Genomic DNA, 14,085 nt, shown 5'->3' on the forward strand with positions numbered 1-14,085 from the left:
GAAATGGCATATTTTCCCTTATTTTACCTCATTAGTAAACTGTACAGATGCAGTGATAATATCATAATATTCAGGCAACTAAAATATCAGCAGCATTACAACCATTTATTTCTTTTGCACATAAGGAGGACAATGTAACAAAACCTCATTTCAGTTTATAATACTATTGAAGGCAAGTAATCAGAGCTGCGCTCAGTCTATGTCTGGGCCATGTTTCTTTATATTTTTCTACAGAAAGATATTTCCTTCAATAACTCAATCACTGCAAGATACATTATTGCAAGTTTTCCTACACTAATGAAGTTTCATTAATTCACATATGTGCCAAAAATTACACAGGAATATTTAATATAGGTCATGATTTACCACCATTTCAAGTTACAGAAATGGCCCTGACATTTAAAAGCTGCACTTGGATCATTAGATATTATAACATCAATTCTCGGACCAACTAAAAATTCACATATTCATTTTACTAACCACAAACCAACATAATTAAAAGTCTAACTTTCACTGTAAATGATTATTACAATTAGTGTTATATCACATTGTTCCTAATCTTTGAGTAAGAAATATTTTACCCAAAAAACACAAAGTTTTTACACAATAGGAAAATAAAAAAATATTTATTGCCGGCACCTTTCAGTACTAGGCATTCAAAACTGGCAGTTCTGTGACAAGAAATTCTGGTTGTGAACTTGCTTAAAAAATTAATGCAAATCTTTGCTCCAAATTACGCCTTTCACAACGCCTAAGTTCTTCATTGCTTATGTAACGTTTGACAAGTCTTGCCACAAATCTTCCATTAAGAATCTAGACAAAAAAAATTCAAAGCATTAAAAAATTAGATGCATCAACTGCATAACACAACTATGTAATATTTTCAACATATGAAAAATCATAGTTTCACAATCTATCAAAAGTAGCATATTTAATGAACTAGATCTCTCGGGAATGAACACAAGTGTTATGAGTTGTACTGAAATTTGAGGCCCTCGTGGAACACTAGTTACGAGAATTCTGCACTGAATTCACTAGGATTAATATGTATTAATAAGTGTATTGAAACTTTGCTTAATTACACATCAAGAAAACCAACAGGAACAAAACTGTCTATTGTGCACAAACAGGAGGGTATGGTTCTACAACAGGAGGATAAATGAATTTACATTTTATTGTCCAAACACTGTAGCCTCATTACTGAGAAATTCAACTGATGTGTTAATTTCTGAGATCTCGGGGAACAAACTTGGACCTAATAAATTACTGAATGTGATCAACAGTACTGATCCCAGTGTCAGAAGTTATCACATCTCAAAATGACTCAAGGATGATCAACAAAAATTACAGGAATCAGGAAAGAAATAAAAAATAAAATGAACCCTTGCCCACCTTGGATATTCCCATAAGGAACACCCAAGAATACTCACAGGAAAAGAGATGACAAAACTTGCAAAGGTTTCACAAAAACAAAAACCTAAGATTGTAAGATAAAAAATACTGAACTAAATACAATATTCCATAAGCATCAGAGCTTTAAGGAACCAAGATCTATGTAAGAGTATGACACTGATTATCTGAACATGATCATGAGTTAGCAGAGACACTTTAGAAATTATTTACGAATTATAAAAAATAAAAAAGGGGTTTTCTACACACTCCTTGCTTAGAATAATAACAATATATACTAAAACTACAATGGCAAAGTATGCCACATAAGGGATACAACATATATTAGTTGCCTGTTCAATCTGCTACATATGAATGGAGCACGTGACATAATCAGGCCATTTTACTTTTACATAGCATTCAGATACAGCTCATCTCTCTCTTCTACTGAACAGAAAAATAGGCATATGTGATGCAATGAAGTAGTGTGAAATTCCTGTTCCTGTTACATGCTAAATGAGATTAGTAAGGAAGTATGTTGGCATTACCTCTTTGGTGATGATTCCTATCACAAGAAGACAGTATAAAATTTTTGGCAGTGAAAATAAATATTTTTCAGGTATCACAGGCTAACCGAAATTTTGAAAAAGTATGAAATTGGAATGCGCACTGGAATTCCTAGTATGGAACAAAAAGCTTGGTCCAGCAAAATTTATGAATATAGGATTGCATATTCTAATTAATCTTATTACAGTCTGCAACCAATGATTTTAATAGAGATTTGGTACAGCTTGTCAGATGTCAGATATATCACCTCTAATAAAACCTTGGCAAAGTTCCAAAAGCCCTGCTATTGTCTCACTGGGTTACGTGACCTTTAGTGACCTATCTACTCATTCATTACATGTTCCCCTTCAAATTGTTGTCAACAATGATAGCAGCAGTGGCTAAATATGGCACATTATGCACAAAAGTCTGCTTCTCACAAAACTGTACTCAGCCTATTGTAAATGACAAAATGTGATTATTTCTTTAAACCTTGGTAATTAATCTATTTAATATATACGTATGTATATATACAAATCAGATTACTTGAGTATCACATGCTATCAACATGCTTCACTGTACAAAATCTGATGGCATTATCTACATTAAACCTCAGGATAAAAAAGATGATGTTTAATATGTCATCTTTCATTTACTGTATGGGGCAGTGCTGGAGGTTTTTGTCAATAAAGTAATAACTGTCTTCTAATTTTATAGACAGGCTTGAGACATTTCCACCTCCTGATTGTACCTACCTTTGACTATCTAGTGTGGATTCCTGAAATATCTTAAACACTGGCATAGTCACTTAAGCACTGGTTTAATTAACAGGATTTACAAGTCCTATGTGGATTTAATCAATGAATTTGATACAGAATGAAAATAGAACCAAAGATTTTCCGTGATACCTTACAAAGTGGACAATTCAATTCAAGCCTATCTGTATGTGCATAAGTGCATGACAATATTAACAACTGCTGCAGCAAGGCTGTCCAAAACAATGAAAATGCGTGAAGTTTAATCCCCTAAAGAATGCTAAAATCGACACCAAAGTGAGCTGTTATGTGTGAAATCTTCAAATCAATATACAAGTAAACTAAAGATGGTAACTAGACTACAATCCTATTATATTTTCTCAGTACAGCAAAAACAACAATCCTATAACATTTTTTCAATTCAGCAAAAATGTTATTTGCTCAAGTATATGCAAGACAAACTCAAGTGAGAGGTTCGATTTTAAACAATCCAAAGGTCAGGTGCCTTGATAGATATCATTACAGTATTCACAGGTTGAATAAATTACCCTATCACAACTTTGCATATTGCACACTGGCTATCTGGATGTTATCAAGACCTCAGTCATCCAGGACTTGCAGTGCTAATCTTAAAAAATCTGACGTTTGTCCAATTCGGTGTTCATTGGCATAAATCACCAATACATCACTAATACATTTATGTAAACCAAGAAATATGCATAACTTCAAAATATGATATATGCATAATTAGAATCTGATATGAAAACATCAGCTCGGCTTCATTAGTCCTTATATATATCAAATTAAGCTTTTTTTTGATGTCTCGTATTAACTTTCTCCCCATGTAACCAATCTATAGGTCAACTGTGACACTTCAACGCTTTACATTTACAGTACATCACGTTCAATAAATAAGTCTCATAACCAGTGACTTGCATGTCAATTGTCAACTCCATGCATATAATATCTTCTAGCCAGGGTCTTTCATCCTCTCTCGTTATAATATCTAAATGTTTCTAAGTCATTATTTTCTCATGAATAAACAAAATAGACTTTCATAGCTCATACAAGAAAATCTTATATGACAATTAAACATGTACTAGAATTTGTCTTTGAAAAGATACTAAGAAGACTCTAAAATCTTTGTGTATGGTAACACCTACGTCCAAGCACCCATAAGTGAGTTCGTATTCAAGCTATGACAGTACAGAAGATCCTCAAGCAAATGTAGGGATTACAATGATCTTTGAGCTTTGAATTTTCTCTTCTGATGTGGATAAGAAAAACCTACTTATGATGAGGTTTCAGTTGGTTTAACTGGTCTTCCAATTCATGAATTCGTCGATCTTTGATGATAAGTTGACGTCTAAGGAGCTTGAGTTCTTCACACTGGGCAGTGTATGCTCTACGAAGCTGCAAACACAGTTAATGTATTAGAAATCAGAATGATACTGGAAGTAAAATACTTTTGTGGCTGTAATAATAAATAAAATAAGGATACACGATGAACAAATCAAAATGTATGCAACACTAAACAAGCAATCTAAAATTTGTGTGATATTCATGAGAACTTAAAATACTTCTTTCATGATACACTATAATGAATGAAAATTAAATCTGTAACTTTATTATATTTTACACCAAAAATTTACAAATCATAAAACCCTATTACATATACTAAAGGAGGAAAGCTCCGTAAAGTAGTACTTTAGATGTAGACATCAAAACGAACAATCTTTGGGTTTTTGCAACCAAAGTCATATTCAGCCGATTCAAAACTATACTGCAATGCAAAACAGTATATCATATCAGCATTACAATTAACTACAATAAAAATACATGCTAATTCATATCCAAACTACTACTATTCTAAAAAACAAAGATAGCTTACACTTATAGTAACACACAACGAAATTCCAGCATATAAAGACCTCATGTATCAACAGAAGGATGAAGTTAATAGCAGCAACAAAAAATTTAACATACAAGTAATTTATGTCTGTACAAAAGTCAGATAAATAAGCTGTATAAATCAAGCACAAAGACGTGACCTGCTGAAAATACATAAACAAAGCTGTAAAGCTTTCAGTTCTCCTCATACATCCATAATTTCAATGATCTTAACCATCTAGACCTCAAAATTAAGTTTCCTCTCCATCCATGTCACGAAGGACATTAGTTGTTGAAGTGGTATATAATTATAAATAATCAGTCCTCATGCATATACAAATTCTCTTTGTATAAATATTTACCTCTTACATAATTTGATAAATATGAGTCAGTTTAGCCTTGTAAAATCCATAGACTAGATGCTATGCCACTGCTTCTTTCTTTTAAACTATTCACCATTTCCCGCGTTAGCGAGGTAGCGTTAGGAACAGAGGACTGGGCCTTTTTTGGAATATCCTCACCTGGCCCCCTCTGTTCCTTCTTTTGGAAAAAAAAAAAAAAAAAAAAAAAATGAGAGGGGAGGATTTCCAGCTCCCCCGCTCCCTCCCCTTTTAGTCGCCTTCTACGACACGCAGGGAATACGTGGGAAGTATTCTTAATCCCCTATCCCCTATCCACAATTAATCTATGATAGCCACTGCTATCATAGATTAATTGTGGACAGTGTTACCATCATATGTTTTAACATTCAATTTTTCTAAGTTCTATATTGATGGAATAATTATTATTTAATTTAATTCCTATTCTAATTACTATAGTCTTCACATGACAGCTAGAGACTGAGTTTGAACAAATGTGGCCTTTTTTGTCTGTTTTCCTGGCACTACCTCACTGAAGCAGGGGGTACAAATGCTGTTTCCTGTGGGGTGGGATAGCACCAGCAATGGATCATAGCCTAGCTGTAGCACTCCTGCCTGTTACGCAGGGGTCCTGGGTTCAAGCCTGGCTGTTGGAAGTTTGTATGTTCAATGAAAGTGCGTGCTCATGTGCATTATATTCGTGTGTATATATATATAGATATCTGGAGTGGATTTGGCAGCAGATGGAACCATGGAAGCAGAAGTAAATCATAGGGTGGGGGAGGGGGCGAAACTTCTGGGGGCCTTGAAGAATGTGTGGAAGTCGAGAACATTATCTTGGAAAGCAAAAATGGGTATGTTTGAAGGAATAGTGGTTCCAACAATGTTGTATGGTTGTGAGGCGTGGGCTATGGATAGAGTTATGCGGACGAGGGTGGATGTGCTGGAAATGAGATGTTTGAGGACAATATGTGGTGTGAGGTGGTTTGATCGAGTAAGTAATAATAGGGTAAGAGAGATGTGTGGTAATAAAAAGAGTGTGGTTGAGAGAGCAGAAGAGGGTGTTTTGAAATGGTTTGGTCATATGGAGAGAATGAGTGAGGAAAGATTGACCAAGAGGATATATGTGTCAGAGGTGGAAGGAATGAGAAGTGGGAGACCAAATTGGAAGTGGAAAGATGGAGTGAAAAAGATTTTGTGTGATCGGGGCCTGAACATGCAGGAGGGTGAAAGGCGTGCAAGGAATAGAGTGAATTGGAACAATGTGGTATACCGTGGTCAACGTGCTGTCACTGGATTGAACCAGGGCATATGAAGCATCTGGGGTAAACCATGGAAAGTTCTGTGGGGCCTGGATGTGGAAAGGGAGCTGTGGTTTCGGTGCATTATTACATGACAGCTAGCGACTGAGTGTGAACAAATGTGGCCTTTGTTTTCTTTTCCTACATGACAGCTAGAGACTGAGTGTGAACAAATGTGGCCTTTGTTGTCTTTTCCTAACGCTACCTCGCACACATGAGAGGGGAGGGGGTTGTTATTTCATGTGTGACGGGGCGGCGATGGGAATGAGTAAAGGCAGACAGTATGAATTATGTACATGTGTATATATGTATATGTCTGTGTGTGTATATATATGTATACGATGAGATGTATTGGTATGTATATTTTGCGTGTGTGAACGTATATGTATATACATGTGTATGTGGGTGGGTTGGGCCATTCTTTCGTCTGTTTCATTGCGCTACCTCGCTAATGCAGGAGACAGTGACAAAGCAAAATAAAAAAAAAGTTAGCGAGGTAGTGTTAAGAACAAAGGACCGAGCCTTAGAGGAATATCCCCACTTGGCCCCCTTCTCTGTTCCTTCTTTTGGAAAATTAAAAAACAGAAGGGGAGGATTTCCAGACCCCCGCTCCGTCCCTTTTAGTTGCCTTTTACGACACACAGGGAATACATGGGAAGTATTCTTTCTACCCTATTCCTGGGGATATATACATAAATATATTCATACTTGCTCGCCATCATCAATTCCCATCCTGCAGGAAGCAGCACAAATGCATGAAGGAAAAGAAAAAATAAGATAGCATATACATTTTCTTCTCTTCCCCCACACACAATCACCCCCCATGCATTGGCGAGGTAGCACCGGGAAACAGACGAAGAAAGGCCACATCCACTCACACTCTTTCTCTAGCTGTCACGTGTAGTGCACAGACGCCACAGTTGCCTATCCAGGCCTAGGCCCCACAGACCTTTCCATGGTTTACCCTGGACGTTTCACGTGCCCTAGTTCAGTCTTGAAAACATTGACCCCAGTATACCACATTGTTCCAATTCACTCTATTTTGTGCATGCCTATCACCCTCCTGCATGTTCAGGCCCCAATTGCTCAGAATCTTTTTCTCTCCATCCTTCCATCTCCAATTTGGTCTCCCAGTTCTTGTTTCCTTCACCTCTGATACATATATCCTCTTCGACAGCCTTTCCTCACACTCTTTCTCTCCGTATGTCCAAACCATTTCAACACATCCTCTTCTGCTTTCTGAACCACACTTTATATTTATGTATATGTATATGGAGTGAATGAGTGAGGAGGGGTTGACAAAGAGGATATGTGTCAGAATTGGAGCAGAAAAGGAGGAGACCAAATTGAAGATAGAAGGATGGGTGAATAAGGTTTTTGAGTGTTTAGGACCTGAACAAGCAGGAAGGTGAAAGGTGTGCATGGGGTCGAGTAAATTGGAATGAGATGGTATACAGGAGATGACGCATGTCAGTGGACTGAACAAGGGCATATAAAACAGCCAAAGGAAGCCACAAAGATATGTGGGGTCTGGTTGTAGAGGGGGGTGGTGTCTTCAGTGCATTACGTGTAACAGCTAGAGAATGGATGAGAGCAAATGATGCTCTACCTCACATGTGCAGGAAGCACAAACAGTTATGAAAGAAAAGATTTATCTGAAGTAAAACTTAAATGGGCGTACTACGTTACACATGAAATCTCCATTTTTTTCATTACAAATTTTTTCAGTGACAAAATCCAAATCCTTTTAAGACAGTATTTATCAGAATCAAGTGCTGTTATGAAAAAGCTCACAGAATATGCTCTTGTTTAGAAGCCAGCTACTTGTTAATTTGTAAAAGACCAGAGTTAACTAACAGTGATTATCAAGTATCAATTAATAAAGTTCATTGAAACAAAACCCCCTCATCCTGATCTTAAATAAAAACTTCCTAATTTACAAGCACAGCATGAACTTAATTTTCACGGACAAGACAATTTCTGTCAGTGGTGCCCAAACAAATTATAGTCACTCCTTTTTTAAGAGGCTCTAATCAATCCAGGGCTTGAATGAAAAAAAAAATTGAAATAGTCAAAAGGGTTTGACATAATGTAAACCTTGCCTCTTTAAAACAGGTCAGGTTTTTGTTGTTTAGAAATACATGAGATGAAACCTATTCAGAGGTGAAGCAGTAGAGAGAGTGTACTTACAGAGAGATTTTGCCAAGGTGCAAGATAAGCACATTTCTCTCCGCATGAAAATCCAAAGTTATGAAGAGCAAATTAGTTGTGTGTTGTCAAGTGTTGAGCAAGATAGAGAGAATGTATTCTCCTAGATTGAATACCAACAGCCCACATGTGGGTTGGGCAAAAAGAAAAGACAGCTATCTGGGCCAGCAGAGTGAAAAGATGAGAGAAAAAGGTTAACTAAATGCTTCTTTTCTTAGCCGGTAGAGGGGACATGGGAGTAACCAATTTTTAGAAGCAGAAAGTGAATATATACCAAAGAAAAACCATGAATGGTGCAGCATAATAAAAAATTATAAAAGTTGTTGGTTAGATTATGAGGGTTGACAAGTCTGATTGCTTTGGACTTACTGTAAAGCTTGACCTGTCCCAGTCTTAGTAGGTAACGATTGAGGTGACTGCTCAAAACAGAAGAATCTTTGGCATCAGAGCAAAATGCAGTTGTTTAACAATAGACTTACCTGCACCTCATCTTAGCTTACTTTCCTGCCCCAGGATCCCCTTCTGTGGGGCTCTTGCAATACTTAGGAAGCCATCCATGTCCACTGGGTGGGAGCACAGGTCAAAATATATGGTGGTGATGTGTGCTTGTGACCTTGTGGGGTGAACTGAGGACTATTCTCTCTCTCTCTCTCTCTCTCTCTCTCTCTCTCTCTCTCTCTCTCTCTCTCTCTCTCTCTCTCTCTCTCTCTCGTTATTTCAGAAGTTTCAAGGCTGTGTTACAATCACTACTAAGGAAAAAATTGACTCTAAAGTGAGATTGTACTTCACTACAACCTCACCAAAAGTAACTCTTCATTTAGAATGTAATCTTAAAAGGTGGAATCAAGTAACAATCTCTCTCTCTATCACCCTTGTGGGAAACAGAAACAGACCTGACCCCTTTACATGTCCTAGTTTAGCCTACTGACAGCATATCACCCCATGTTCTGTATATTGCATTGCTCCATTTCACTTTATCTGAAGCACACCTCACACCTTCCTGTATGTTTAGGCTTAAAAATTCAGCAGCTTTCATTACATCCTTCCACTTCCTCAGTTTTCCCTTTTTCCTTGTTCCTGCCACTTCCAACATGAGTACCTTCTTAGTTCCCCTCATCCATTTCAGCACACCAACTTTAGCTTTCATAAATACTCCTCTTACAGCCACACCTCTCTCTTATCCTATCATTTCTTATTCAGTCAACTCTCCTGACACCTTATGTCATCAAACATTTAATTTCTGAGACATCCACCCTGTTCTGTACTTTTTTCCCCTAGAGCCTACGTCTTGCATTCGTACAACACCGTCAGGGCTGTTATATCATTAAATATGCCCATCTTTGCCCTCAGATGGTGACATCTCTTCCAAATACTCTTCAATGTGCTCTGGACTTTCACCTCAATAGTAACCACAGTAACCAATAGTAACCACAGTCACGTGCCTCTTCCTGGGACTCTACTTCTGTGGTGCCCACAATCACACCCACATGGCTTAAGCTTAGGACTGATCGTTCCAATAAATAATGTTTTTCCTAAACTAAAAATGCATGACTCTCAAGAAAAAATAATGGCTTTGATAGTTCTTGGTGCATTCATTATTATAATATATAATCGCTGTTTCCCGCGTCAGCAAGGTAGTGCCAGGAAACAGACGAAGAATGGCCCATGCACTCGTATACATAAATGCCCAAATATGCACACAACATACAACAGGCATATACATATATACACATGTACATATTGATGCTCGCCTTCATCCATTCCTGGAGCTACCCTGCCCTACAGGAAACAGCACTGCTACCCCCCACTTCAGCGAGGTAGCGACAGGAAAACAGACAAAAAAAGGCCCCATTCATTCACACCCTATCATGTGTACTATGCCAAAACCACAGCTACCTGTCCACATCCAGGCCCCACGGACCTTTCCATGGTTTATCCCAGATGCTTCACATGCCCTGGTTCAGTCCATTGACAGCACATTGACCCCAGTATACCACATCATTCCAATTCATTCTATTCCTTGCATGCCTTTCACCTTCCTGTATGTTCAGGCCCCGATTGCTCAAAATTTTTTCACTCCACCTTTCCACCTCCAATTTGCATATTTTGGATTGGCTAATCGGATAAATAATATTTTTTCCTTACCAAGAAAAGTAGTCTTAATTCATATTAGAAAAAACTATAATGGTTTTTACATTTCTTATGTACCTTTCCATGTTCCCCTACCCCACCTCAACAGAAAGGAGGCTGAAAAAATTTGATGCAAACCAAAAGGGTTAAAGTAATCAACTGTAAGCATATGTCTGCTTTCTGTACCTCTTTATATATTTCTTATTATTTTCTTTTCCTTTCATTCCTGTCTCAAAAATATAAGAACCTAATAACCCATCCTTATTTGGAACACTCACAACTCAAATTTCTGTATTAAATTATCATATAACTTGTTGCTCTCAAAACATGAAAACATTGTTATCTGCCTATTTTCCCCATTGCCTTTACCTCGACTCAAAGTGGGGTGACAATAGCAAAATTTCCTCATTTGCTGTACAATTATTTTCTTTTTTGTAGGATGACAATAGCATAATCTCCCCATTTGCTATAAATTGATTTTCTTTTTCAAAGGGTGCTAATTGCAAAATCTTCCCCATTTGCTTTAAGTTGATTTTCTTTTTCACACTTTCATTTCCTGCAATACTGCTGAAACTTACATCATGTGCTAAGAACAACATTTACAACATCTCTTTTGTAAACTTACAAATGGATCATTTCAAAATTTAGAAATCTAATTCCCTAAGTCATTCTGGGCCTCCTTTGAGGCTAATATACTATAGTTCAGGAAACACAGTATAAGAGAATTAAGATATCACAAAAGTCACTATTCACTCCAATTAGGAATTTAACAACATTCATATGACTTCTTAACATATAATAAAAAACAATGTATTTATTAAAACTTAATTTTTCCAAATTGTACATGCAGCTTTTTTAGGACAAGAGCCTATTCCTCCGTGTGTGTGTATCATATACACATGCCTTTAAGCTCAAAACAGCTACCATGGATTTTGCATGCTGGTTTGATTATCATAAAAGTGAAATAAATGCTACTTGCTTGCATTAAGAATTAAATGTGGGAAAAACACTGGTAGTGAGAAAAAGAGTGAAATCATGGGAAACCATAAATCTATCTATCTATATCTCTGATGCCTTATCCCTACTGGAACTCCCTCAGAGGGGTGGCCACATCAATAGAGTCACCATAAGTATTGAACTCAAGTGCTGCTTCTTAGCTTTTAGTGCCTCATCCTTAACAGCCACTGGCAGAGGACAAGTCTATCAGTGTTTGCAGAGGCTTGTACCTAATGTTCCTGCTGACTGCTTTACCTGATGTTTCTACCTACTACTTTTACCCAATATTTTTTACCAAATAGTCCTACCTAATGTTCCTACCTACTACTTTGATCTATTGCTCATATCATTTTGCCAAAAGGCTGGGCTAAGGGCTGGCTTACAGCACTCACCACATTTAAATCTATTGTTATGAAGAAAGAGCCGTGTGAGTTAAGTGTTGCTAAGCATTATGTGTGACATGGAGAGATTGTATGATTATAGACAGAATGCCAGCAGTCCAGGTGTGGGTGAGGTAGAAAGAAAAGACAGCCAACTGGGTCAGTGGAGTACAAATTGACAACCAGGGAACCACTGAAGTACTGACACACTATGCAGCTGTCACTAACCCTCCTGATACCCAGGCAAATAGTAATATACCTCCCTGGTTGTTGGCTTCCTACCAACTACTACTAGGAAACCATAAAATTTGAGAAAAACTATGAAGGATGGGTTGTTGAGTGTAAGTGGGAAGTTGCATGGGAGAGTGGTGATGAAAAGAATCATATTGGGAAGAACAATTTGCTTTCAGTAGTGATAGAGGATATGTGGATCAGGTGTTTGCTTTAAAAAATGTATGTGAGGAATACGTGGATAAACAGAAGGATATGTACTTATAGATCTGGATAGAAATGTCTCATGGAAGGTATTACAAATATATGGTGTGGAAGGAAAGCTACTAGAAGCATTGAGAAGTTTTTATTAAGGAAGTAAGGCATGTGTTTGAGTAGGAAGAGAGGATAGAGTGGTTCCAAATTATGGTTAATTTGTGTCAGGGGTGGGTGTTGATGTCACCATGGCTGTCCAATTTGTTTATGGATGGGGAAGTGAAGGAGGTCAGTGCAAGGGTATTGGCGAGAGGGTTGGGTATGCAGTCTGTAGAAAGTGAGATGGGGGGGGCCTCGGAAGTAAGTTGTTGTTTGTTGAACAAATGTAAGTTCATTAGGTTCAGTAGGGTAGAGGGAAAGGTTAACTTGGGTGTAACCTTGAATGGAGGAAGTTTCTTTCCTTACACCTTGAAGTTTTGAAACTCTCTACCCTTTCATGTCTTCTCAGTAACTATGACCAGGCTTTTTTTTTTTATATATAAGGTTTTTCACTTTCTCTAAAATTCACAAATACTTTTCCTTGTCTTTCCTTTTTCTCTTTCATGAACCTATTCATATTTCAATTATGGCCCAGCCTTGATATGGAATTTTTGTCCATGACGAACCCACAATGTTAGGCAAAGTACCTTTGCCTAAATACATTTGCTGGAGGATGGATTAGCATCAAGGGCAAGAAGAACATATCCTGTTCATATCTGTAATAAATAGGGTAGAGAAATCACATTTTTATACCCTGATGCATGCAAGAGCTAACTGCTTCACTTTTAAGATAACTATTGTATTTGACAAATCGTTCAAAAGATTTGCACAAATTCATTACTAGTTTCTGATACCTGAAGGTATAAAATGTTAGAAAAATTTTTTGAGTGAAAGGATGCTCTGAATGTGCTTAGTGTTCATGATACATACACAAGCAGGACTCTCTGCTTTACATACAAAAAACAAAAAACAAATAATTATGGTCAGCATATTTTCCAACAATGCTTCACCTTGTTGGATCTGTAATTTTAAAGAACATTGATATAATTAATGATTCTTCCTCTGGAGAAAAATGATAGTTTTAAAGATTCAAAATTATAATCTGTATTTATAGGAGTTAACATGTACAAAATAAAGCTTCAAAAACTCTACTGGAATTCAAAGACACTTTCATAAGCAGGAAAATGCAGTAGAGAAAATAGCAGCATCAATAATCAATGGGAGAAACTGTCATGCAAACCACACATCCAGGTAGCAAAGCACATCAGAAGAATTAGTTTACATATTGGCAAACATCTAATATTATGCAAATACATTCTTTTCTTTAAAACTGTTTTCTAGATAAATAAAAAAAGCCTGAGGTGTTGCGTTTCAACATTTCCAATCTTCTTCATATATAAAGAGATTTAACTTATAAGTGCTACACCAGATTTACTAAAGTTTCAGACAGAAATAAAATATTACCGATCTGTGATAATACATGTAGCATCAAACTGACTGAAATTCCTCAATATGGTTAATGTATATTATTGCAGTTTTTTCATTTTCATAGACTACATAAGAATAAATGACAAACCTTACATACACTTCTCTCCTTATGAAATATGTTAATTAAGATTTAAAAGAGAGGTTAACACATGACAGAATTTCCATGATCACCATAAGT

The 14,085-nt window shown here is 36.9% G+C and overlaps 1 protein-coding gene and 1 long non-coding RNA gene across 8 annotated transcripts in view; one reads left to right on the top strand and one right to left on the bottom strand.

The window, feature by feature from the left end:
- The window catches only part of LOC139751501 (uncharacterized), a 62,334-nt gene that overhangs the window by 46,919 nt on the left and 1,330 nt on the right, over positions 1-14,085 (top strand). The gene's annotated exons all lie outside the window — the stretch shown is intronic.
- The window catches only part of LOC139751498 (coronin-1A-like), a 126,619-nt gene continuing 112,625 nt past the window's right edge, over positions 92-14,085 (bottom strand). For all 7 annotated transcript variants that reach the window (XM_071666958.1, XM_071666959.1, XM_071666960.1 and 4 more), the window contains one exon: positions 92-4,103. In XM_071666958.1, coding sequence (XP_071523059.1) covers positions 3,978-4,103 — 126 coding nt within the window. In that variant the 3' untranslated portion in view covers positions 92-3,977. The remainder of the gene's footprint in view (positions 4,104-14,085) is intronic.

This window comes from Panulirus ornatus, chromosome 11 (genome assembly GCF_036320965.1).
Source record: "Panulirus ornatus isolate Po-2019 chromosome 11, ASM3632096v1, whole genome shotgun sequence".
Lineage (NCBI taxonomy): Eukaryota > Metazoa > Arthropoda > Malacostraca > Decapoda > Palinuridae > Panulirus > Panulirus ornatus.